Source organism: Ammospiza nelsoni, chromosome 2 (assembly GCF_027579445.1).
Source record: "Ammospiza nelsoni isolate bAmmNel1 chromosome 2, bAmmNel1.pri, whole genome shotgun sequence".
NCBI classification, from domain to species: Eukaryota; Metazoa; Chordata; class Aves; order Passeriformes; family Passerellidae; genus Ammospiza; species Ammospiza nelsoni.
The window spans coordinates 89,737,294-89,763,393 of record NC_080634.1 but is presented as its reverse complement, the minus strand read 5'-3'; the positions used below and the strand labels follow the sequence as shown (position 1 = coordinate 89,763,393).

General features: G+C 41.7%; 1 protein-coding gene across 1 annotated transcript in view; it reads left to right on the top strand.

Annotated features, from left to right (window-relative positions):
• Nucleotides 1-11,057: 11,057 nt before the first annotated feature.
• The window catches only part of RFX8 (regulatory factor X8), a 31,628-nt gene continuing 16,585 nt past the window's right edge, over nt 11,058-26,100 (top strand). The window contains exons 1-8 of the mRNA XM_059466579.1: nt 11,058-11,149; nt 14,425-14,548; nt 17,270-17,331; nt 18,790-18,876; nt 23,137-23,187; nt 24,626-24,689; nt 25,718-25,852; nt 25,932-26,009. Coding sequence (XP_059322562.1) covers nt 11,058-11,149; nt 14,425-14,548; nt 17,270-17,331; nt 18,790-18,876; nt 23,137-23,187; nt 24,626-24,689; nt 25,718-25,852; nt 25,932-26,009 — 693 coding nt within the window. The remainder of the gene's footprint in view (nt 11,150-14,424; nt 14,549-17,269; nt 17,332-18,789; nt 18,877-23,136; nt 23,188-24,625; nt 24,690-25,717; nt 25,853-25,931; nt 26,010-26,100) is intronic.

Genomic DNA, 26,100 nt, shown 5'->3' with positions numbered 1-26,100 from the left:
AAAGGAAGTAAACATTGTGCCATCATTAAGCAGCTTAGTAAAGCTTGGGTTCTGTGGATGAAGAAGGATTGGCAGGAGATGTCATTACATGTCAGGCTCAAGTCTGTCAGTCTTACACCACGATTGCTGTACAGGGCCAATCTCCTCTGGCACAGCAGGGGTTACCAGACTTCTCCTCTACTTAACACAAAAACAGCCTAAGACTAAAGAAACCAGTTGAGGAATAAATGCCCTGGCAGAAAGATACTGAAGGTCAAATTCTGAGCCTAGTCTATAGCTCTATTGTATTTGGATATCAAAGCAGATAGCTGAAGTATGCATGAGTGTGCATTCATTCATTAATAAGGGGTTACTGTGGTACATTTTCTCATGATCCCTTTTTTCTCCTCAGCTCAGTATTTTCACCCATGGTGAGGTCCCCAGAAAGGTTACTGCTGTGGAATGAATAAAGTTGCACTTAGATAACGATGACTAGGGTTTTCAAAGAACTCAGATTCTGTATGGGCTCATACATGGAACAATCCAAATTTTGCTGAGACCTTACTCAGAAACACTGGCTAAACCCAGCCTCTAAGAGTTGCTGTATACCAAGGAAAGGAGAACTACAAGGGCCTGATGAAAAGCCCATGGCAAGTCCCAGTTGATTCAGAATATCAGAAGGTAGTGTAAGCCCTGTGACTAAAAGCTGCATTGCATTGGCTCTGCAGGGCGACTGGCAGCACCACCAATGTGGCAAACACTGAAACTGGCACAGCCTGGGCACTGTGTCCCCCCTGCTTCACAGGCATTTGAGCCATTGCTTCTGGAGAAATGCACAAGTAGGTTGTTCTTCTCCAAGCTACACAGCTTGAGGTTAAACCACACTAAGCTGAAAATGTAAAAACCTCTCAAGGCTGCAAAATGCACTGTTTCACTGTCACATGGAGAATTAGGAACAATATTTATGAGGGCTGAACAGAAAAAATAGGATGTTGTGTGTGCTGATTATTTCTGTCCTTGAACAGAAGTTCCCAGGACCTTATGCTTCAGGCATTTCTGCTAGAGCTGAGAGCAAGTCTTCTAGATCTGTGTCAAGCTGCAGAAGATACTTTAAGAGCTCAAGCAGATTTTCCTGGTTTTAACCAAACCTGGATATTGTGCCTAATAGACAACATCACCTCTCTATTTACCCAGGTATTTTTAATTTATTAGAAGCAGTCACTACGTTATTAGGTGCTTTATAATTAAAACAGGCAAAAGAACAGGATTAACTGGCAGAACATGAGCAACCACCGACCCAACAAAAACAAACAGGACAAAATACCACATTAAATAATAATACTAATAATGAAAATTACTTTGGGTTTAACATGCACATCTTACTTCCCAACCTTTTATCAAAGGGTTAAGGGTTTTTAGCATGTGTTAATAGTTAACACATTTGGTTTCAGGAAACTGAAAAAACTTTGCCATACACACGCTCAAATTGTCTTAATTTATTTCAACCTAGCAGACAGTGAATGCTAACTGTCATTAATATGTTCATCCATCCCTTATTTGAGGTTCTTCCTAAATCCTTTGACTCCTCCCTGAAGGTGATAATCCACTCTTTAATTTAAGAGTCATGTCTTATTGCATTCATTTTTGCAGCAGCAAGAAGAAAACTGAATCAATCAAACCTGCACAGAGTAACATTAAGCACTGTAACTCTTTATAAACCTCATTTTTGAAGTAGAATTTGGCCCAAAGAAAGTTAGCATTTCAATAATAATTAATCGCAACATTTAAAAGAAACCACTTTTTTTTGTATAGTTCTAAAACTCATTGCTCACCTGAAGTAAGAACTGTAGATGCTGCTTTGTGCTTTGTCTGTTAAAATATGACATTGCTCTGGCCATTGCTTGTAGTCTTTTAACCCACTTAAGGAGGTGATATACAGGGAATAACACTATAAAACTTTGTCAAAGGCATCTGGTGTGTTTAAATGCAGTGTTTCAATGTTTTGACTGACCATGGGTAGCCTGCTGTTAATAGGATTTGCTCAGGAGAACCCTTACTGGACGTTCTTGTTAATTCCCAGCCAGGCTTCAGCAGCTAGCGTGAAAGGAGGTTTCATCCTGATATGATTTGCTTGCATTCACCTGCTTAGCTAACCAGGAACTGTTAATGAGGGAGAGCAGCTGAAGGAAGCCACAAGATAAAATAGGAGAGAGAGGGGGAAGAAGTAATTTGGATGGCAAGGTGTGTTGAGGGTTTCAGAGATGGAAGATTCTTTCAGAAAAAGCAGGGTGAATATGCCCCTTTACCAAGGCCTCCAATTAAAATTGAAATGAAAGAATCTATGAAAGTGAGCCAAAGATCAGAGAAGAAAGACTTGTGAATATTGACCCCAGTAGAGAAGCAGGGGCTCACCTGCAAGGTCCTCAGTGGTCCCTGAGATGTTCAGCTGCTGGAGTGCCATGGTCCTGGCTCCTGGCCCTCTGTGCCTCCCCACCCAAAGAGGGAAAAACAAGAGGTGCAGATGCATCCCTTCCAGCTCTCATGCCAGCAGAGAGACAGGTCATGGCTGGAGCTCCTTCCATTGAGCATTTCCACATGGGTAAAGAGTAACTGTATGGAAAACAGCATTTAGCACTTAGTTATGAGAAACAGATATTGCACAGGCAAGTAATGCCACAGGAAGGGAGGCATTACATACTATTTATGGGTTTTTTCTTGCTCACTACATTTCTAGAGTGACTGTAGCTATAGCTGTGACAGTAACCTGCCATTAAGATGCAAGCTCTAGAAAAATGTTCTGTACTTTCCAAAATTTGTAAAGAAATGACTGTGCATAGCTTTGCACAATACTTATTGTATTTTTGCAATTTATGCAGAGATTTCTTAACTAATTGCATCCTTAGGTACACTAATGCCTATAAATGATGTGAGTGATAAAATAATTCCAAGGTAACTTCTACAAACAAAATGTTTGACATCTGTTTTGTAGCTAAGAAAATTGGAAAAAGACAACAGCTGCAGAAGCATAAAAAAGTATGTCATAAAATTGTCTGATATTCATATAGATCACTTGACTGTGATGGCAAATTAAATCATGCTGTTTTCCAAGATTCACTCATAGTCAAAACTGTATATCTTCTTAAACAAAAGCTTTGTGCATTCCTAGCAATATGTTAGCATCTCTTTCAATTATGAAAACTACTAAAGATTTGATTCAAAGATATTTTTCCCTGTGGCCATTAAGGCTTCAAATTATGGAAAACATTTCTGATTCTAACTTATTGTTGCACAGTTGAAAGGGGAATAATCCATTGTCTTCTTGATTATTTTAAAGACAATGGTGAAAATACATTATAAGTATCTGGAAAAAAATTGGCAAATTGCAGAAACATCACAGAATCTTGTTAAATACTGTTTCTGTCAAGAATCAGATTAAAGGGAAAACTAATTTAAAGTACTATAGGTTAATGATATTTTTAGGTTTTTTAATTTTAAACAGTTATAAAAATGTTATTAAAAATAATCCAAGGATATATTGAAAATATTAAAACAGATAAGAAACCTTTGTGATTTCTGAGAGCAACTAGGATGGCATATGAGAGAAAAATATCCAAGGTACATTCTCTAAAATGCCTCTTAAATGCCTCTTGAAAGTAAATTTTGGTCTAAATTTTCCCCAGTGATTCTATCTTCCCTAATGTTTGCACTACCACTGGCTGCAGTAGCAATGAGGTTGCCATACTGGAGTCACTGTTTATTAAAATTGGTTCCACGTTTAACATTCAGCAGAAATGTCAGTCAAAAGTAAAGGGCAAAACCCTTCTCCATACTCTGAAGTGCTCTCCATACTCTCTGTGCTTTTTAGGTAGACTCCTGCTTAGTAACTAAGCAACCACATCCTCCATTTCTAACTCACACATTTTGATCTTACCAGAGGATTTGCTTTGGCAAAGTTTACATTGAATCAATTGTAGATCTGCAGTTCAAGACTGAAATGTGCTTGTTATAAAATCATTAATTAAATACTTCAGAGAATAATTGGAGGTCTGCAGATCATCCAATTTATGAATATTGTAATCCACATTGATATTTTCATTTGGGAATGTATATTCTACAATAAATCAATAAAAGTGAATTTAAGCCACATATATCTTTTGGCCTATATTGATACCATTTTTTTAAATTAACAAGTTGAGTGTGAATGCTTATTGTCCCACTGACTATAATATTGCCTAGGTGTGCTTTGCTTTATCCTCAAGGATCGTAACATTTAGTTTGAAAAAGTAATCAAAACAGAGCCAATAGAAAATTCTGAACCTCCTTTTGGAAGTGCAACATTTGAATGAAATGTCTGCCTCCCATGAGTAAGTCACATGGGCATTCTCACAGAGAAGTATTCTGCTAGTAACGCTCACATGATGGCATATTCATAGAAAACAAACATAAAAGGATTACAGCCACAGTTCAATGGAAGTTCCCTTTCGAATGCAAATGGATATTTAGGATATGTGCTCAGTCTGCTCTAGTCTTTGCTCATGCAAAACTCCAACATTATCAACCAGAGGACCTGCTACAAATAGCACACAGTCGAAATAAGAAGCTTGCAGAGGTGGAAATGTTTTATGTAAGCCGTCTGAGGAGCACTTAGCAGTAAGGAAAGTACTTGTAAGGGTGAGAAATGATGGAGTAGTTCAAGATGAGGATCACAAATTAGGACCATGAATGAAGGATGTTGATGGGTCCAGAGCCCCTCTAAGGCTGGTCACAATCCAATCATCCCAGAGCTCCTCCATGTCAGTGCAAAGCTGTGGGGCCAGAGCTCACAAGTTCCTCAAAGGGGAATTTCAAATCCAGTTTTTCACAAAGGTTGATTTTGTAATTTATTCCAATGAAAACAGAGAATATCAATTGGTATAGCAGACATCTTGTCGTCCTAAACCATATCAGTCTAATCTAATTAACTAAATTGAGGAAAAGAAACACTCTCTCATTCTACCAGAGCAATTGTTTCCAACGTTTATCAGCCATGTGTTTGCTGCTAGCTTCAGATCCAGCACAATCTGTGTGGGCATTCAGTATCTGTATCTAGACTAGCTGTATGAACTGGCCCAAGTGAAAGATTTCTCTTTATAAAGTTTGCCTTGGCTGAGTCTGCTGCAGCCAGAGCAACACTACTGCCAGCAACATAAATGAACCTTCTACTTATTTGAACAAAAGCCAAGCATAGACAAGTCACAAATGCTTCAGATGCAATTAAGAAAAAGACCATGCAGCCATCATGGAATCAATGAGGTGGTCAAGGATGTCTGGAGGTTATGTAATTCACCTCCTTGATCAAAGAGGGGTCCTGGTGGATCTGAACTGTTCAGATGGGTCTTGGTACTTCAGGTTACACTGTTCCCACAGTGGTCAGGCTTATTAAGTGTGTTAGGGTGTTTTTTCTCTCTCTTGAATTTATTGGTAATCTGAGATAAAATATTATATGAAAATGTCAGTTGTGTAACTATAAGCAAGGCATAAATCACACGATCTCCTACTATGTTTTCTAATCTGAAGGATAAAACAAGATTTGTAAAAGAATAATAGGAATACAGAACTGTATGCAGTTTTAATCATATCACCCCTGACACTACATGCATATAATGTTTCTCTGATGTACTATTTGGCCTGAGATATTCAAAAGCTGAGAAGATAAAACTACATCAGTCGTGCAAAATATGCTTTACCCTCAAAAATTACTGAGGCAGGATTGTATTTGTTACAATAAAATTGCATTTCAGTGGAGTTAACTGTTAACTACATTGTAATTTAATTATGTCAAACACTATGCTGAATCTTTCAACAAGTACTTTCAAGAAAATTATTGGTTAATGTAGCCATTTAAGTGAAACATTTTCACCTTTTTTAATTAAGAAGAAAGAAAGAAAGCACCTCTTTTCACAGTAACGTCTGTATTTATTTTTGTGGAGGAGGGTGATGTTTTTCTCTCTTTTCAAAAGTTTTGTGGTTGGACTTTACTGTGAATACATTTGAAAGCTGCCCTTAATGCCATTCGTTACTTCAGAACTAATTGCTTCATTGTGTAAACATTCCTGACACACAAATAAAATCAAGGGTCTTTTGCATGTCATCTGCAAACCAGGCACAGGAGCTAATGGAAGAGCTGCTGTTTCTAGCCTCGGAGATAGATGGGCCTTTTTTGCGTGACTCACCACTGCTTTTATTGTAGAGAATTTTTTTCTGCTCAAATTACTCTAACATGCAAACCTGGCATCACTATTTCAGAGTTTATAGCACAGCTGTTTATAATAGATTGTCCTATTAAACAGAAAGTTAACTCCAGTATGCATCCAAAATGTAGAAAATAAAACAAAACCACAAAAATAATGTATCAGGGAAGCATCATAAAATGCTATTTCTACTTGGAGAAGCAAGCACCATATCTTCTGCCAAGCAGAAATGAAGCAGTTGCTTTCTCCTGCAAGCATTACCTCAGCCTCTTCTGGACAGATAGGCTTTTATCCATATCTCCATCTTCATGAGTCACTGTATAAACTGTTTGGCTGCCCTAAGCTGGACTCAAGAGCGAGAAATACAAAGAGCAGGTGTCAGCACACAGTGGGAAGCACAGCGCTCAGCTCCACAGTCACCTTCCTAGAGGCACTGCCCCTCATATCAGGGGGGCAGTGACCAGCAGGGTCCCTTGGCAAGTGCCTCACCAGAGCCTCTCCAGACCAGAGGGACACAGCTCCTCAGACAGACCCTGCTACCAGTCGTGGCTGGACCAAAAGCAGTCAAGGAATTCATGGTTTATCTCGGTTAAAAGAAAATCAGTAGATGGCACTGCCCTGGGCAGCATCTGGAATTAACGACGTGGCAACAGGCAGTTAAGTGTTTCAGCTCCTGTGTGGAGGAGATTTTCACCCAGCCTCTCCACCAGACACTCCAAAACCAGGTGATCTGAGGTGATCTGAGGTGAGTGAAGAAGGACTGAGTGATTGTCAGTGATTGTCTCCCATCTCAAGTCACCAGGCCTTAAGTATTTCTAATAGTTTCACATCTTTCAAGAGATCTTAGTCATGCAATGATTGCATTGTTTGAATCAGTTTATTCTAGTCATGACAGGACACATCCCAATTTACATATTATTTTGTGTTCCCAGCTCTCTCATTAATGCTTAATGCCTCAATTCAGCCATCAATCCCCACTCAGCAGAACGATTCAGCTAAGTACATATTTAAATTTAAGCACATTCTTAAATGCTTTGCTGAAATGAAGCAGTCTTACAAACATGCTGACATGCTTTGCTGAATTGGATTTTCATACATACAAGAATTCACATGCTGTAGGCACTTGGGAAAGGAGCCTTCCTCTTCCTCGTGTGCATTCCTGTCCGAGTGCCTGGCTTGTGAAGGACACAGCGTTCTGTAATGTTAAAGCATTGGGTTTGTTTGATTCTTTCAAGTGATCTATTTCAAACTAAAGTTTAAAAGGTACCTATGACTGAAGATCTCTGCTCATAGTAAACTGATCAGATTTAGGTAATGTCTGATCATTGACATTATTCAGATCTCAAAGGAGGGGAAACAGGAGTAAACTTTCACACAGATGTAATTTTGTCTCTGGCAGGCCAACTAGTGGAGATAAAAAACAAACGAACAAAAAACCAAACAAATGCCAAACTAATAAAATCTACTGACACAGTACATAAAATGTACTGACATTTGATTTCTCGAACTGGGATATTTGCCTTTGTCCAATGGAATTCTTTCAACTTTTTGCATGGAAAAGTTAATAATACATTGCTCCAGGATTCAGTTTGGCGGGTGTGAGGGAAGGATTCTTATTTTTGACTTTCCTTTTCAAGCTCTTTTACCCATTCCTTCCTACATGAGAATGAATATACCCTCCAGCAGCTCTAGGGGAAACATACAATTTCTTATAGACACATGTTTATTGCTGCTAGTAGTGGTGGAAGCTATAGTAGACTCACTTGCTTTAATGACTGTTTCATACATACTTTTGCTTAAGTATTAAAAAATCTTATAAAGCACTTGTTTTTAAAACTGTAAATTTCTGAGAGATGTTAGCACTTGCCTTTACAAGACAGCTGTCACCAGCAAGAGCTCTTACATAACCTGTTTACCTTACAAGGCATCCAAATCTCCCAAGGTATCCAAATCTTCTCTTGAATATGGGATGGGGGAGCTGAGGGCAGACAGTAATCTGAACGGGCAATTTTGTGCTAAAGACACTCCTTACAACGTTTTGGAGATTACCTCAAAGTTTGGTTTAAATTTGTCCTAGTTATGGGTGAAAGTCAGAGGAAGGAAGCTTTTTTTGTACACCTTTTAATTAGTTCAACCATACTCCTAATTTTATTCCAAATCTTTTTTCAGTCAAAGCGCATGTTCATTATATACTCTGTAATTTTATGCAAGGAGTATGTCCATGACAGCAATAAAGAGCTTTGCAGCTTTCAGCTTATGCAAGAATAAAGACTTACTACAGCTTGACCTAATCTATATCCACCAGTTCTATCTGACTGGTTTAAGCTGAAGAAACTGATTTCAGGTTTTCAACCAAATTCTTCTAACAGCCCGGCATTTAAAGTCAGAATCTCCCTTCTCTCCCACTCACTCTCCCTCCTGCCAAAAAAAAAAAAAAAAAAAGGAAAAAAAAGAAAAAAGCACACGTTAAAATTATCTGAATTATCGGAGAGGTGAAGAGTAATTTTTGGAAAAAAATGGGAAAGCCCTAATGAAGTAAAAGTGTGTCAAGGCCTCAACAGCACACAGATCTGTCTATCTCATTATCTGCAAACTGGGCAGGAAAAATGCTGCCACCTAATTGGTATCTCTCAAGCCATGGACAGTAACTGGACAGGTTTTTTTGTGCAGCATTTGCTTCTTTTCACCAAAACCTTTCTGAGTATGAGGTGCTGTCCAGGGACTTTCTGATCTGTATCATTTCCCCTATTTCAGTCTGTTACCACAGTAATATTCTATTTATCATTCTTCAGTTTTAGCTAAGTTGTAGATGGTTTTTTGGGATTTTTCCTGCTAAGGTGTTTTTGGACCTAGGGAACTTCCCTATGTAGAGTTTCAGACAGCCCCAAAAAGTCAGTTGTTGGTGATGAACTAAGAGCAGGACTCAGAAGCACATGCAAACACATAAGCAAGCCATGTGTTGGAAACTGGAGATGAGGTTTCCTCTTCCTTAGGTGCATGGGCACTGCTCTGAGTGCAGAAGGGACAGGCACACCTGAACTGGCAGTGAGTGTCCTGGGCAGCACCTGCTGCCAGAGCTGCTGCAGAAGCTCCAGGAGTATTCATATGGCAACACTACACAAGCCTCACAGCTCTGCAGTATCACTGTTGTTAGTTCTTGCAACAGCTACTCCAACCTGAAAAGCTTTTGCTCTCCAGTATTTGCAGGAGTATTTGCTGTCTAAATGTCCCACAGAGGAGGTCAGTAGACTGCAGACAAACAAAATCAAGACCAAAAACTGCAGCTACTGAGGGAAGCTCCCACAATCAGCCATTAAGCACAGTTATAGATGGCAGACTGGGCTGGTTACAATGCATATACTGACACTAACCTGTGCTTTTGGCAGACAGCATTTTCAAGGCTTTGGTTCAGGGGCCCTTGTGTGAGCATCATCTTCCCATGGGCTTCTCAACACAGCATGAGGCTTCACAGATTCAAAGCAACCTCTACCATACATGACATCTGTGTGCACTGCTCCTCAAAAACAAGGTACATCAAGGGACCAGAAAACCAGTAACCTGCCACTTTAAATTCCCTTTCCTGGCGTCGTGCTCCCTACCCCCACTTTAATACTGCTGTCTACCAACGTGTAGGCTTTGGTCATACTGTCATAACGAAGGAAGCAAGCCAGTCTGTGTCACACATGGGGATTTCAGGAAGCTAATTAACAGGAGGGAGCTGTGGGAGTTTCTGAGAAGCTGAGCTCTGATGTAACCCAAAGCCATGGACTAGTACGCTTTTAGATGCTCCAGCCATACATAATTTATGTTTGTCAGTCACATGGCAGCAAAGCTCATTTTGCATAATGGATACTTGTGATGGAAAAGTGCTTACAGGGTTTCAGCAGAAGAGACAGACCTTTCATCTATCTGTATCAAAGAGAAATTAAACAATTATGGGAGTTTGCAGCATCCCTGCTGAAAACTCTGAAAGAAATGCTTTAAAGATGTGCAAAACCTTCTAGGATGGCACTTGTGATCACAGAATCATACAATGGCCTGGTTGGAAAGGAATGGAATCAAATCATAGAATGGCCTGGTTGGAAGGGACCATAAAGATCATTGAGTCCCAACCTCCCCTGCCATGGGCAGACCTTCCACCAGACCAGGCTGCTCAAAGCCCCATCTAACCCGGCCTTGAACACTTCCAGGAACGGAGAATCCACAGCTTCTCTGGGCAACCTGGGCCAGTGCCTCGCATCTTCACAGTAAAGAGTTTTTTCCTAATACATAATCCAAACCTACGCTTAGGTTGGACCTATTCCCTCTTCTCCTGCCACTAGGTGATATTCAGAAGTAGCGCCGCACGATCGGCTTTCCGATTTGGACAGAATTCCTTTTCTCGCCTGCAGTTCCTACAAAAAAACCAAACCCATCAGGCGGCGGAGCAGCGGGTGGGTGCCGGGAATGCCGCGTGGCGAGGTCTCCGCAGGGCGCGGACACCGCCGCGGGGCCGTGCGGGCCCTGTGGGGCGGGGCGGGGCGGGAGGGGCGCGGACACCGCTGCGGGGCCGTGCGGGGCCGTGCGGAGCCGTGGGGGGCGGGAGGGGCGCGGACACCGCTGCGGGGCCGTGCGGGGCGGGACGGGAGGGGCGCGGACACCGCTGCGGGGCCATGCGGGGCCGTGCGGGGCGCGGACACCGCTGCGGGGCCGTGAGGGCCGGGCCGGGCCGGGCGCGGACACCGCTGCGGGGCCGTGCGGGGCCGTGCCGCGCGGCAGGGTCGCTGGGCCGCGCGGGGCGGGCGTTACCGCCGGCCGTTACCCGCCGGTCCCGCACGCCCCGGCCCCGGCCCCACCATCGCGGTCCCAATGGAGGACGCGGAGCCGCAGCCCGCCCCGGAGCCGGCCGACATGGCTTACTTCGGCCCCACCTCCCTCACGTACCTCCCCGTCCTGCAGTGGTGGGTGCTGGCCCTGCCCGCCGCCCGGGGCTGAGCATGGAGCGGGGAGGCGGCGCGGCTGGCTGGGCTGGCAGGAGCTGCCTCCCACGGGGAGTGCAGGAGTCCCGCTTTGAACTCTTCTCGAGGTTTCTTAGGGCAAGAGTGTGGCTTGCTGCAAAGGCCTCGTCATCATGGTGATGCATAAACGGTACCAAGCAAGCAGGGAAATTTCCCCAAAAGACCACCTAGTGCCTCGAGCCTTGGTGACACAGAGGTGGTTTGACATGGGGGAAACGGGACTTTGTCCCAGCCTGCCCGCTGGCTGGGATCCGGCCCCCGGCAGCGATCCATCCATCCACGTGCTGGGATGGCTGCCGAGGGAGGATCCCCCCGGCTCCAGCTCCACCACGTACTCCGCTGCCTGGTGGGCTCCTGGAGCACACAGGTGGCTGCGAGCAGGTGGCACACGGGCACTCGGGGTGATGCTGGATGTTCGACATTCTCCAAGGTTATTTTTTCTTGAGCAGAAGGTCGAACTCCTTAATGAGACACTTTGTGTAGTGGAGGAAGGTTGACACAATTGTTTTCTTGGGCTTTGAGAAGAGCATCATCTGCCATGTGACAGCCACAGAGAAACCAGGATTACTTTGCTTGTCTCCCCAAGCACAAATGAGTCCTGCCCATAAATAATGTTAAAGTGAAACAGTAACAGCACATACAAACTTTTAACTCATCAGCAAGTGATCTTAAATAATTTTAATCCCCCCATCAGTCATACCTGAGTAGTGGGAGTTAGTCTGTGTTTTCCCTGGCATATAGATACCACTGCTCCCATTCTGAAAGGACTGAAGGAAAAGATTCCTGCAAGGTCATTCATCCAACAGGTCTGAGACACAGCATAAAACTGAATCATAAGCAATCCTTGAAAGGATGAACTAATGATTCTTTTCATCATGACAACCTTCATTTCATGTTTGGAAAAATTTTGAATGTTCAGCTTCATTTTACAGTTGGTGCATTTCCAGCAGTAAACCAGATTTTGCTCTAGAAATACTTTAACAACAGATTTGCCAACCTGTATGATGGCCTGGCTGCTAAAGGTTCAAACAGAATAGGTGGCAAACGCTAAATATTTGCAGTCTATGTGAGGTCCTAAAATCAACAGGATAAAAAACCCTTCAAAATGTGTGGATAGACAGTAGATGAATGGAGGAGTTCTTTCCCCCTGTGCTTTTTCTTTAACCTCTACCTTTCTGCCTTACCACACTTTCATTTTTATTTTTTTGTCTTTTTTTTTTTTCACAGTTTTGTTTTGATGCATGCCATAAAAACTCAGGTTTTGAACACCGTGGGGCTAATAAGCAAGAAGAGGAGTGCTATGCTCTTTTCTGTGCAGATTGCTTTCCTGATAGAAATATTTTTGTATTATGTGTCAGCACTAAGAAGGTGTTTGACTTATTATTTCAAAAAGACTGGCAGCTTAATAGACAAAAAATTCATGAAATGGATTTCCCAAATACTTTGTTGCTAAGTAGTTAAATGCTGAGGAAAAACTATTGGCAGAAACCAGCTACTGGAGCATGAATTAATTTCTGATGCACTTCCAATGATTCTTGTGATGTTATATTAAGGATGAATCTGAACTTAATATTAATCTCCTCTGAGACTGCTCAATTGTGAAGAGTTTTGAGATGCTCTAGAAGAAAAAGCACTTCTGCCTGCTGGGAGGCAGGACTCTTATGTAGAATGAATTTCATTTACCTTTTAGCCTTTTAGATGATGGGAAATGCCCATTAGAGCAGCAGATCCCCTGCCTCTGGGTGCAGGTTCCTCCTCAGGTGTAGCCATGAAGCCTTTGCTGTTGGATGGTGGGGCTGGAGGTGGTGAGGAGCTGGCAGGGAGCCCAGCAGAGCCTCTTGGGTTGTTGGGTGAGGAGATGTCTTCAAGGAGGTGTAGGTGAGGCTTTTGGAGGTCTTTTGCTAGGGAGAAGGAAAGCTGGGGGAAGCAGATAGCATTCTTCAATGGAAAGAGGGGAGGAGGCACCAATATCAGTGAGGTAAACATCATCAGCTGCTTGCTCAGTCTGTTGTAGCAAGCCAGTTTGCTGTAGACCTTCTCCACTGTCTTCTGACAAAGCAACTAAGATAAACAGCTGGGATGCCTGAAGTGAGGGTACTAAAGCAGAGGATGCTGACTTGAAGTCCAGCTGACTTATCACACCTGGTGAATTGAAAAGTCTGCTTTCCCAATGAACTCAATTGTCAGTAAGGATACAGTGAGTAACTGGCACTGTGCTGCACAGGCATTCAGCTGATAAATTAATTAAATATGCATAAATAATTTGCTAGAACAGAAACAGAGTCAGAGCAAGAAAGTGCCGTGATACGAGCAGTGTGTCATGCCTTGAAAATTAATCCCTCTGCCCCTTTGATTCAGCTCTGCTCCCATATTTGTACTGTAGCCTGTTATCTTCTGACATCAAAACCATTGGCATTATTTTATAATTAAAGATAATTTTTTTCCTGGTGAAAGTAATATCTTAGGCTAATAAGTAACCAAGTTTGCATTTCCCTTACCTTATTCACATGAGTAGTTGCGTTTACATGACTGTGACCATTCTGATTAGTAGGATGAATCAGGGAATTGGCAAAAGGATGGATGTTTAAACAGCTAAGCCTGTTTCAGTCCTGGCAGTTCTGTTATATAGTAACTGTGAATTAAAACTCTGTTCTCCTATTAAACTTGTCCTAAAATCATGAAAACAGAATGTGGTCCTTTATAGTTTGTGCACTCCGTCCCAGAACACCATATTTAACATTTTAGGTGAAAAAAATGCTCATATTATTATTTTTGGTATAGTGGATACCCTTCTATTTAGAAGACTGAAGTTAGATCCTTTGATATAACAACATTTTGCATATGAGAAATTCTAATTCTGTCTGTATTGGTGTTAATGTTATAATGGTATTATTAAGTTGTATTGTTTTAATTTAAAAATTATGAGAACTAGTTAATTTCTTAGCAGAATCTCACATGACCTCTTTTACATGTTGAAAACAAGGAAAATAAGGCTTTAAAAGTTAGAAATAAACAGAGAGTATACATGTCCATATATATGAAAAAGTATATTGTTTCCCAGGATACAGAATAACACAAAGGAAGTAGCTCTTTTTGATTCTATGCTTCTATAAAATCAGAATGACTGTTACAGAGTTCACTGAAAATCTAATAACTATAAAAATCTAACAATTCTTTCTTCTAACTCTGACATAAACCAATTGATTTTTGTTTTAAAGGCTAGCTGATAATTTCTATTTGTGTGGAGGATGCACTGTACCCTGCCGGCTACTATATGAGCTGTATATTGAAACCTGCAATCCAGATTTCAAGATTCAAGTACATCCATCCACCTTTGGAAAGGTACAAGGTAGATAGGATATACAAGATAAGAAGTAGGGATGCCTAAAGAGAAAGCCTGATCATCAATTTTACACACTGCATATCAAAAGACATTAAATAACAAGGAACAATGACTATGTAGTGAATTATGCTTTTGTTTTTTGTAATGTGTTTCTGCTAAGCATTCATGTAGATGCATTTCTACCAAAGGAAAGGGTATTGTTTGGGATGCAGTTTATTTTCTTCAGGGAACTGGTGCACGATACACTAGCAAAGATTTCTTTTGCCAATATATTTTAGAAAGTTTTACAGTTTTCTTTTTTTAACAGCAGAAAGTTATGCAACTCATTCCAAGGAGATGATTCTTCTGTCTTTAAAAGACACCTTTGGTTGTTACATAATTTTATACTTTCCCTTTTCAGTATACTTGAGGAGATTTTGCTCCAAACATACCCCAAAAAGTTGCTACAGAATCATCCAAGCAAAACAAATGCAGATGTAGAAATGAATCTCCTTCTAACAGTTCCACTTTTCTATGACATAGAGGTTGATACAACCCATGGAACAATTGACACTTAGAAATCCAAATTGCAATCAACACCATAGCTATTCAATCTTTTTTAACAAATTAAGGAAGATATTGTGATTATTTATTGTTTAAGACTTCTTATTCAGACTTCAGAATTTCCTATTTTATATGGCTAACTTTCTGTTAATTTCCATAGTAAGAGCTACTAAGCATTGCTTTAATACAAGCCCAAAATAATTTAAGTACAAGTTGTACCTGAAGTCAATTTCATTTGTATAGCTAACCCCATTCTATGAATCATTTATCTCAATTCAGTTGAATCTAATTCTTTTACTGGATAAGTTAAATCACTTTTTCTGAAAATTAATATTTGAGTGAATGATCCAGTGTAATTTATTACCACAGCTTAATGGATCATCACCCATCAGCTAAGACCATGGATAGAATTTGCCTGGTTCAGCATAGACATTGGCCATGAAGCTTGTCACCTTAAAAGTCTCTAGGTAGCCACTGGAGAGAAATAAGTAGCTACACATTTCCTCACACTAAATGAGTCAGCTCAGACAGCTCAGATGAAAGGGGCCTCTGCCCTGCCATTTGTTTTTCCCATTGACTGCAGTGAGTATCTTAGACTCCTCTGCCTTGTAGCCATGTAGATGAGATTAATGCTCCTCCTGTACCCTTCCAGTGCTCCCGCATGGCTGAGTTACCACCTGTAAGCCAAGCCTTGGTGTGGGTTACCTTAATGTGCTTGACTTTTAAGCTGGGACAGGCGCAGATGAAGTGTGAATCTGGTCACATGGGAGAGCTGAGCCAGCCAGAGCTGCTGTGGGCTGGTGCTTGCAGCTATTTTGCTCACAGCCTCAACCAACCCAGTGCATTGCAGTGCAAGCTGGCACATCCCAAAGCAGCAAGCTGGGCTGCAGCTCCCCAGTGTCTTGAAATGGTGTGGCTTTCTGCAGCAAGAGAATGGACCTTGTAGCAAGAAGCTGAGGAGAGCAGGAGCTGCAGCAATCCTGGTTTAACCTGAGTGCATGTGTAATCACTTGCCACAGCCTATAATGGGCTGAGCTATTAATAATTTACCAAGCTGTAGTAACCTGACTGTGCTCTATGTGTGTGGACTACAAGGGCTTTTGCAGTCCAGCCCCATGTGGATCAAACTATGGTGGTTGAAGACACTGCTAGTCTCATCTGCCCTGTCCCTCGGCCCAAATCCATCACTGTCTCTGAAAGGAATGGCAGTCTGAGGAAGGATATGTCTTGTGCCACAAAAACCCCAGTTTCATAGGCTGCTCTTTTAGAAAAATGGGATTATGCTAAGCTATCAACTTGAGAAAGGGAGCAGCTGGGGTGGGTGCATGCAGAAACATGCAATGAACAGGTCAATCATAAACCCTAGAGGTGCATGTTGATAGGTTCTTTATCAGGCCTTTGGACCGACAGCACACTGTGCAGAGTGCAAGCTTTGTGCTGCTGAGTGGAGACTCTCCTTGCTCCTCACTAACACAGAGTAAATCCTCTGTTCCTGCTTTATTGGGAATGTTAGAGTGTCCTGGGTTAGTCCTGGACCCAGGCGTCCTGAGTTAGTCTCTGTTAGTCTCAGGACAGCTCAAGCAGAATAATCATAGTGAAGTGGATTATAACCCTGACAGTATCTAATTACTCTGTAGAGCCCAGCCTTGGCAGATGCTGCATGACCTCAGTTCACACCACCACAGTGGTCAAAAGGTTGCTTTGCAGCTTGATGATTCTTGTCCTTTTAAGACAGATAAGTCTGGCCCTATCCTGTCAGTACACCTTCCAAGAGTATGTGGATAGGTGAAGCCTTGTGTAAGTCCTTCTTTCTTTAATGAGTAAGGCTTGAAGGTCTGGCAGAGTATGGGACCATCAGGGCACCTTCAGGTTCCCCCAGCTGGCTGATCCCTCCCTGGCTGCAGGAGGTCTCTTGGTGTGAGCACTGTTTTCTAGTGCAAACTATTAAAAAATTCTTACCTGAGAGAGGTAATCCTTTAAATTATTAAGCCTTGGATCCACAAATGCCTGATTGAGTTTAGTTTAACAGTTACCATTTGAGAGGTATGTAAGAACAGGTAGCCTGGAAATTATGAAAAGCAAACAAAGTGATTAAAGACAAAAAAGTGTGCCAGATAAATTTTTGGATCTTTGAATGAATTTGCCAAGTATTTTTAATTTTCTGTTTGTTTATACAGCTTATTCAGTTAGTTTTCCCAGGCCTGGTGACAAGAAAGCGAACCACAGCAGGGAGCATCAGGTACTGGGTTTTTGTCCTTTCTTTGAAAATGTTATTTATAACTATTCTAATAAAATTTTAAAGTAAGTAACTTATCAGCCCCAACTCTGTAGTATGGCAGCTGAATTGTTGATTGCAAGTCTGTAACACAACCCAAGATCCAGAGTAATTCATGGTGTAACCAAGGACATTAAAATAAAGTTAATTCCATGAAAACCACCAGATCAGATCTGTTTTGGTAAGGCATGAATTCCAGATTGGATTGCTTTTTAAATTACCTTAGTGCTCCAATTTGTATTGGCCATTAACAGCATGGTTTGCATGAAACATTTGTCAGACATCACAGCCTTACTGAGAGCTCTTCAGACACTGCATCTCTGGGCCTGGAAAGACTGGCCCTTGGATGCACAGGGGTGGTGATTAATGATTAATGTCTATATTGTGCTTTTTGTCCTTGCACACATCCATGGAGTGACCCAGCACATACTGATGGTCAATGGAGACATTGTACAGTTTCAAACCATTTAAATCAGACAGCTTCAGGTCCTCCTCCGAAATGTCCTTTCTTTTCCCTTCCCTCTCTTCTGGAGCACAGAGAGTTTTGTGATTTTTCATATCCAAAGTTATACTTGCACACTGAATATCCAGACTAGGATATTTAGATGTTTTAATCTCATTGAGGCTGAATAATTTTACAAGCATTTTGTGTAGCTGTCAAGTATGGGCTTTGAGAACAACATGCCCTGACTTGTCTCCACAAGTCTGGACTTGCATTCAGCTTGAGCCAAGAGATCCTTGTGGTTTTTTGGGAGTGCCTCTCCTCAAACACTCGTAGGCTCCTGCCCACAGCAGACAGGGTTTGGGATGGTGTTTGGTGGCCTCCATGCTCTCTGTTGCCATCAGCAGGGGGTTCCCTGCTCTGGCTGCAGGTGCCCCAAAGCAGGCGCCGCTCCCCTGGCTCACAGCTGGCAGCACCCTGGGAGCAGAGGTGGTGCCTCTGTTTCTTACTGAGCTCAGATAAATCTTACAGAAGGTCTGGCAGTTTGCTTGAGTTTTAGCTTGCCATGACACTGATGGGCCATCCAGTCACTGAGCTGCTGTGAATGGCCGAGGAACAGCTGCACTAAGCCCTTCAAATTCCGTCGGGATATGGGGACCTCTGCCTGCTAAGTCTGTTTCCTGACTTCACTAACTGTCCTGAACAAATCTGAGGCACTCCATCCACTGGCTTAAGTTTTATTTCATTTAGAAGAGGGTATTATTGCAGGACAAAAACTGTTAAAGGGAGTTTGGAAAAAGCTTGTGTAATTATTTACTGTTTGGGAAAATAAACATTCAACAGAATTTAAAAGACAAATATTGCTTTTCCTACTTCATCTTTTCTTGATTAAACAATATGATCATCTGCTTTCAAAAAAGGATTATGAATTTGCTGACTTATTGAAAATCATACAGTTAATATTTTTTTTAATTTTCTAGATATCATTATGATGGCATAGCTATCAAGAAGGAGTCTTCCTTTTATGCACGTTTTTGCTGTCTGCTGTATGAACAAAATTATCTCAGGTTTGTTTTTAAAAATGTTTTAATCAAAAAATGACACGACTGTCTATATGTTTTCTATCCATGAAAATCTGTAAATCTTCTGTTGAACACTGACAATAGCATTATGTTTTTCTTCTCATTATAAACACTGTGAAAGTGCTGTGCCATTAAGTGCTGTGCCCTAATAGACAAGCTGCATTTTGGAAACAGACACTGCCTAATTAGACTTCCAAAAATTGGACGTTTTAGCCACATAGATCTTAAGATCTGGAACTCATGCTGAACCTAAAAGAAAAGCTTAATATGTTAAGACTCTAAATGGGAGCTCAAAAAAACCCATATTGAAATGGCTTCTTGACATTCTATCACCTTCCTCATTAAACAGCAGGCTGGAGAAATGTATTACATTATAAATGACTGTGCTGTTTTGAAGAGTCCTACACACAATCTTGTTATCTGGGGTTTTACTGCTTGAAACAGTACTTCAAAAATACTTCATTCACTTGCTTTTAAAATATCAGATTTTAAAATCACCTCTTGTAAGAGAACATCAATAAGAAAATGTGTAAGACAATTAAAAATGGATTGCAAAACTTAAAAGCTAAAGTCCTAAAATGAATGTAAGACACTATGGTAGGTTAAAGGGTAGACAGGAGCATATTGTGGGCAGGAGAGGAAGAATTCTCATGGTTGAACTCTTGGTTCAGATAAACAAACTACAGGCTTGAATTTCTTCCCCCCAAAAGAAGAAAAAATAAAAGAAGAAAAAATGCTGCCATTCTGCAGCAGTTTTACTCTCATTTATACTGAAGAAAAAAATTAGGTGCAGTTTGTGCCTTGGACTTTGAAGACCAGGTTTGTATCCTCATTCTTACAGTCTTGTACATTAGTTTAGTGTGTATATATAGAGATACATCATTGTTCTGTGGCATGAATGCTAGGGGCATACAAATCAGTCTATAAGGACCCAGATATCCAGTGATGCTGAAACTGTTTCAGTGATATTTTGTATAATATTTACTTAATTGAGTGCATGCTTTGGAAGAACATGGAAAAATTACACCCATACGTTTGTTGCCTTTCTTCACAGGTTTTATGGCAGGTAATGTTGCAGAAGTCCATAGAGGGACAAGGATAAATGTTGAGACAGGACAGAGGATCAGGTTCTGTAGATGATTGACTGGCAGTCTGTTGTTGTGAGACTAAACAAATTATTCATAGGAATTTGAGGCTGGTTTCCCATGTCACACTTACTGAAGGGGGATATCCTTCACTTCCTCTGTACCCAGTACCCAGAACAGGCCTAAGGTTTCACACCCACAATGAGGAACGGTCTTGTCCACTGTTTAAGGGATATTGCAGGTCTCTGGCTAAGTTTCTGCTGGTCTTTCCTTTTCATGGAAAGAAAGGTGTTTCCCTGCAGCATCACTTAAAAATAGCAATTTTGATGGGCATAAAAGGAAAGCTGACTGCTCTGGCCATATGAGAGCTGAGAGAGAACAGAATGATTTGAACTGTTGCTCTTTTTTTCTTCCCAGTGTAGAAACATGAGGGAAAAAATGATAAAGTAGGAGGAACCCAAGTAGCAATGTTAGCTGAGTTTGGGGCAGGTGCAGAAAGCAGGACTTCAGCCACTGCTGGGAGACAGACACAGCACATCTGCCAGCATAGCTTCTGTCTTTGTCCCTCCTCATGGAAATGAGCCATCTCCTCTGTGGGCTGGGGAACACCCTGCAGGACCTGTTAACCACAGGGGAGCTGCTGCCCTGGCTGCTCCAGGCCTCCTCCTCCTCCTCCAGCAGCTGCAGGGGTGCCTGCCCAGACACTACTCCTAAAAAACTGTGTTTAATTTGGCCAGGGCAAGGAATAGGATGTGCAATGCAGGGAAAGGACTGACATCAACCAGCCACCTACTGGTCTTGATCTTTGTTCTTAAGATAAACACCTGTCCTGTTGAGAAAGGCTGAGGGTTGGTGTTCCTCAGCCTGGAGAAGAGAAAGCTCCAGGGAGGCCTTAAAGCACCTTCCAATATCTAAAGGGAGACAACAGGAGAGCTGGGGAAAGACTTTGTACTGAAAAAGGGTAGGCTTTGGTTGGATATTAGGAAGAAATTCTTCATAATGAGGGTGGTGAGGCACTGGAACAGGTTGCCCAGAGAAGCTGTGGATCCCCATCCTTGGAATTGTTCAAGGCCAGGCTGGATGGGGCTCTGAGCAACCTGCTCTAGTGGAAGGTGTCCCTGCCCTTGGCGGTTGGACTGGATAACCCTTGACAGTCCCTTACAAACCAAACTACTATATGATTCTGTAACTATGCAGATTAAAAGAAACCCCCAAAATATAAAGATCATATTCAGACAAAGATCATATTTCTAGTAGCAGTAGAAAAGTCTCTTAACTACAAAACTACCTTGTCTGATGCTTCCTTCATTAAACACAATTCTAAGAAGACACTAAAATGTTGAGGCAAGCCAGACAGCTGAAATTAGAACAGCTTCCATTCTAAATTCAGCTGTCCCAAGCCAACATGCAGGCCCACAACACCTGGGCAGATGGGTGTCACAATTACTTCTTAGTGTCTCATAAAGCACAGCAGGAGAAAACAGAGAGAAAGCAATAGAAAAGCACAAAATGCAGCCAGAGGAGGATGAGTAGCACGACTCTGAAAGAAATAATTAGGTCACATACTAAAAAAACATCTGCTTCAATTAAATAAGTGAGTTAGTTTCCATTTGGGTGGAGCTTTGTAAATTTTTTGCAATTAAGTAATGAAGGCAATAACTCATCTTTGCTGTCCTATCAGTAGGGCTCAGTACTTTTTGAAATCACCAATAATTTTTCATGATCCAATAAAACTGATAAAACCAGCATTGGAAAAGTCTACATTGTTTTTTACTCAAAAAATTGAAATTTAGAAAAAGTAATTAAAACTTGATGACTCTTTTACCTGCAAGAAGAAATTATGTTCTTATATAAGTAATCATATGTGTAAACACAGCAGGGTGTTTGACCTGTAATGTCAATTTTTGAGAGTGTATTTGTGTGGAAATTTCCAAATCAGAGTGAAGAAGATTTATGATGCAGCATTTCAGTGCAGTCCAGTGCCAGTCTGCTGTCCATACCCCTCTAATGGGATAATTTCTCTGGCTTGTTGCCACTTCCCTCAGGCAGAGGCTGGGGGTATCTGTTTCACTGGGGAAGGTGTCCTAAACAGCTACTGTGCCCTCCCATGCCTGAATAAATTCCAACATGCAGATGCTTTTTCTGTCACACCTACCAGCCAGGAAAGTGCATCCCTGAGCCCAGCTGAGAGACCACAGCATCCATCACTCTGTGGGGTGGCAAGGAAAAGAATGGCTCCAAAATTGTGGACTATTTCTAGTTACTGCAAGGATATATCTTGACCATGATAGCCAGCAAGTGACATGGTGCTGGTAGTGAGGAACTAGGCTTCTGAAGGACCTGACAGCCTGGGAGCTGTGCTTGTGGCTGTCACAGAAAGGGCAGTAAGATTATAATGGTTTGCCTTTAAATACAAAGAAGGTGCTTGTATTTTGATGGTGAGTGGGACCTTGGATGCGTCAGGGTTGGAACATATCCACATAAGGGCTGATGAGGATGGTCTGACACAGCACCTGTGATTCATTTAGAAATCTTCAATGCTTTGAAGATATGTGTACTACTGCTCTGATGATGGTGCCATGAAAATAGTGTAAATATATGCAGCTGTAGTCAATGAGGTCCACAAATGTATTGCAGACATGAGGGAATATGATTTGTATTACAACAGAATGTGTTCCCTCTTGGAATGGGAGCTTTGAGGACAAGCTCTCCCTGCAATGGTACCTGGTCTGGCTCAGAGTACAGCAGTGTTTAAAAAATGTCATTGAATTCTGGTTCTGTAAGAGCTGTTTTTTTCATTCTAGTAATAGGCAAGGTTTAGGCTCCTGACTGGCTAGTGAAGCAAACGTACTAATTTTTCATTTAAAAAAATTATTTTGCTTCTAGCAAATTAACTTTTCTAATCTCTGTGTAATCTGACAGTCAACAGCATGCACATTGACCTTCCCTTCTTTCATTTTTCTTTTGTTCTTCCCATTTGCATCTCTGTTATTCTTTATTTCATCCCCATTTTTGTATTTCCCATTTTAGCTTTAGTTCCCACACCATAGCATCACCCAAACTCTGCAAGAGAGATAGTGAAACTCCTTGTGATTTTTTTGTCTCCCATTTCCCCCTTCTCCCACCCACCTCCTCTTTTGTGTGTTCTGTGTGTACCCAGGCACTGCTCTCCAGGGGAAGTGAGCATCTCTGATGTGCAGCCAAGCACCAGGTGAGTCCCAGCCCCTGTGGTACCAGTGGGAGGGCACAGAGCTGTTTGCCAGGGTTCCATAGGGATTTGCACCTAACCAGCACCGAGCTCCTGGCTGGCTGCTGGGGCACTCCCTGTCTGTCCTGGGTGTCCCTGTGTCAGGGGAGTGGGAGCCAGGCTGCCCAGGGAGCCGAGGCACTGGAGGCGAGCCGTGCTGATCCCTGTTGCCATAGTAGCAGCAGCAGAAGATACAGCTGGCTGCCTTCTCAGGGAGAGCAGAGCTGGAAAATATTCATTAATTTTATTTCACAGGCTTTAGAAATCTTTAGGAAGGACCTGTTTGAAAGAAGTGTTATGAAACATCTCTACTTACATGTGTTTGCTTTGTCCAGTCACCACTTCTAAAATATTTGGGCAAAAGAGTCACCAGCACTACCAAACATACTCAGCATGGATGTTGTGCGCTGTCTTGGGCAGCCAAATTGGTGGCTTTGCTGGAGCACAGCTTTCATGACAGAGTAGGGCAGAGGGAAAGGGGGCAAGGGCAGTCCTGTGGATGGCAGAGAGTGCAGAGGAAGCATTTCAGTGGCTGGAGTTTGCAGGAGGATAAGTTATTACACTTGTTCCCTGTCCCTTCAGGGTGTATGGTGGTAGCCTGGTTTGTAATGCACCACAGCAGTGAAACCCAGCAGCCAGGTTCTGATCAGACAGCCTGCCACCCTTCCAGCCAGCCGAGTCCAGCAGGACCCTTGAGTCTGAAATGCTTTCATGGACACTGAGCAGGGGTCAGCAGCAGATGGAGGCTTGACTGGAGACATCCAGTTTTTACTGGCAACATTGCCTCTGCCTCTGCTGCCATCAGCCTCAACAAAAGAGGCAGGGAGGGAGCTAGGAGACAGCCCAGCAAGAAAGCAGCCTGTTGTGCCTGCTTTCAGCCAGTGGTCAAACCTTCACAAGTCTGGGTAAATTCTGGCTGTGTGGAACACCACGGGCAACTTGAAAAGTAAATGGGAAGCAGTCAGAAACAAAATGCCATCTAAACTTATGTGTGATGCAGAAAATGTAATAACTGTGAAACCTAAGCAAAAGGATTATAATGTTTTTGTTATTTTCATATTTGTAATAGTTATTACCGTTCCAAACAAACTGCAACTAGAAATACAGACCCATGGTTCTGGTGCAAGAAGTTCAAAGACATTGCACTTTTTAACAGTCAATTGTCTTTAAAATTAATGGTTCAGTTTAATCTTAAAATTCAGAATTCAGAAAAATTGGTCACAGATTTGCTAGAAAATCATGGGATTACCAAATAACAGGAAAGGGAGCAGGGTTTGTTTCCCAAATACAATTCTTCAACCTAGCGTAGTCTATCCAGTTTGAGCTCATTTTCTTGCTAAATACAGAATGAATCAGTGAGCTTTTGAATGTTTGCTTTTTTCTGTTATTTATTTTGTCACAGTAGAAGTTCCTGGAGTTCTGAAAATACAGCTGATTACAAGAAGAATAGACAAAAAAAGGAAACAGTGAGTTTCAGATACATTAGACATAACAAAATGTCTATCTGTGTGTTTAATTACAACTTCTATCTAATATGTTCTGATGAAATACAGCTAGCCCACCTTCCTCAAAATAATCTTGGTCTGTGTAATCTCACTACATGCTTAGTTCCCTCACTCCTATTTCATCCAATAGCTAAATATTTTTGTTGTCTTAACGTCAGCTCAGATAATTTTTTCTGTACTGAGAGCAGAAATTGTGGCTGACAGATGAGGTTTTGATATTAGGGGAGTTAGTGGGGCACAGCCTTCCTTGCCTGAGGCCCACAGTAGCAGACCCTCCTGCTGTTGAGAAAGTGTCTTTCCAACATGTCCTTTCCTACTCAACGGCGACATCAGCGTGCTCGAAGTTTATTGTCATGAGAAGTATTTAAATACTGGGAAATTATTAAGAAAAAAGAGCACAATCCCTGCCCGCAGAAAAGGGCAGATGCAAAACTAACCTGTGGCAGGTCTCCCCTCAGCAAGCTGCCATGGGATGACCTGACACCAGGCTTGTTGGATGTCAGCCCGCAGAGCACGAGCAACAAACTTGTGTGGACAAAGTGAGGAAAGCATGAGAGGCTGGATGTGTGACTGCCTTCCACCGAGTGCTCGGGTGCAGTCATGAGTGCTGTGGCAAGGACAGCCAGTGGGAAATGTCCTGTCAGCCCCACAGCACAGCCAGCTAGCTGCAGCCTTGTGCAGAGGGTTACAAGTGTGACACAAATGCTACAGAAAATATATATGGATGATACGTATAGAATTAAATATTTACTGGTTTTGAACAGAAATTCATGTACAGTTTAGGATTTAAACATTTAGGCAGTCCTTCTTATTTTTTTCACCCACCTCTATTTCCTAAAAAAAGACAAGCATTTCTCTAAAGAAATACATCTTATTATAAAATCATGTCCTACAACTTCAAGAAAATACTTAACACCTTTAACCAAACAGACAAAGTAATTGCAATCTTTTTTTTTTTAATTGTCCAAAATAAATTCTGATGCATCAAGAGTAAGAATTTGCAGTATTATCCATCTGTCATTTATCTGAAGACTGAACAAGAGACTTTTCATTACCTTTCTCCTGATTTCAACCAGTTCTTCTTTGGAGAACAAGCACAAAGTGAGACATACCCCTATGAACTGGTACGTTGAAAGTGCACAGCCAGAAAACAAGTTAGCTCTTTTCCTGTGAGATCATTTTGTACCCTCTTTTTGGTAACAGATTGCACTGCTTGCCAATGACTACTACAACTATTGTCAAGTTATTTTACAAATGGTGAGAGAGACCAAGCTTGACAAGGTATGCTTTTTCTTTAATACCATTTACTCTGACACCAGCAAACAGCTGTAAGGGCAAAATTGTGACTGAGTATCTTATTTACTTGATGGTT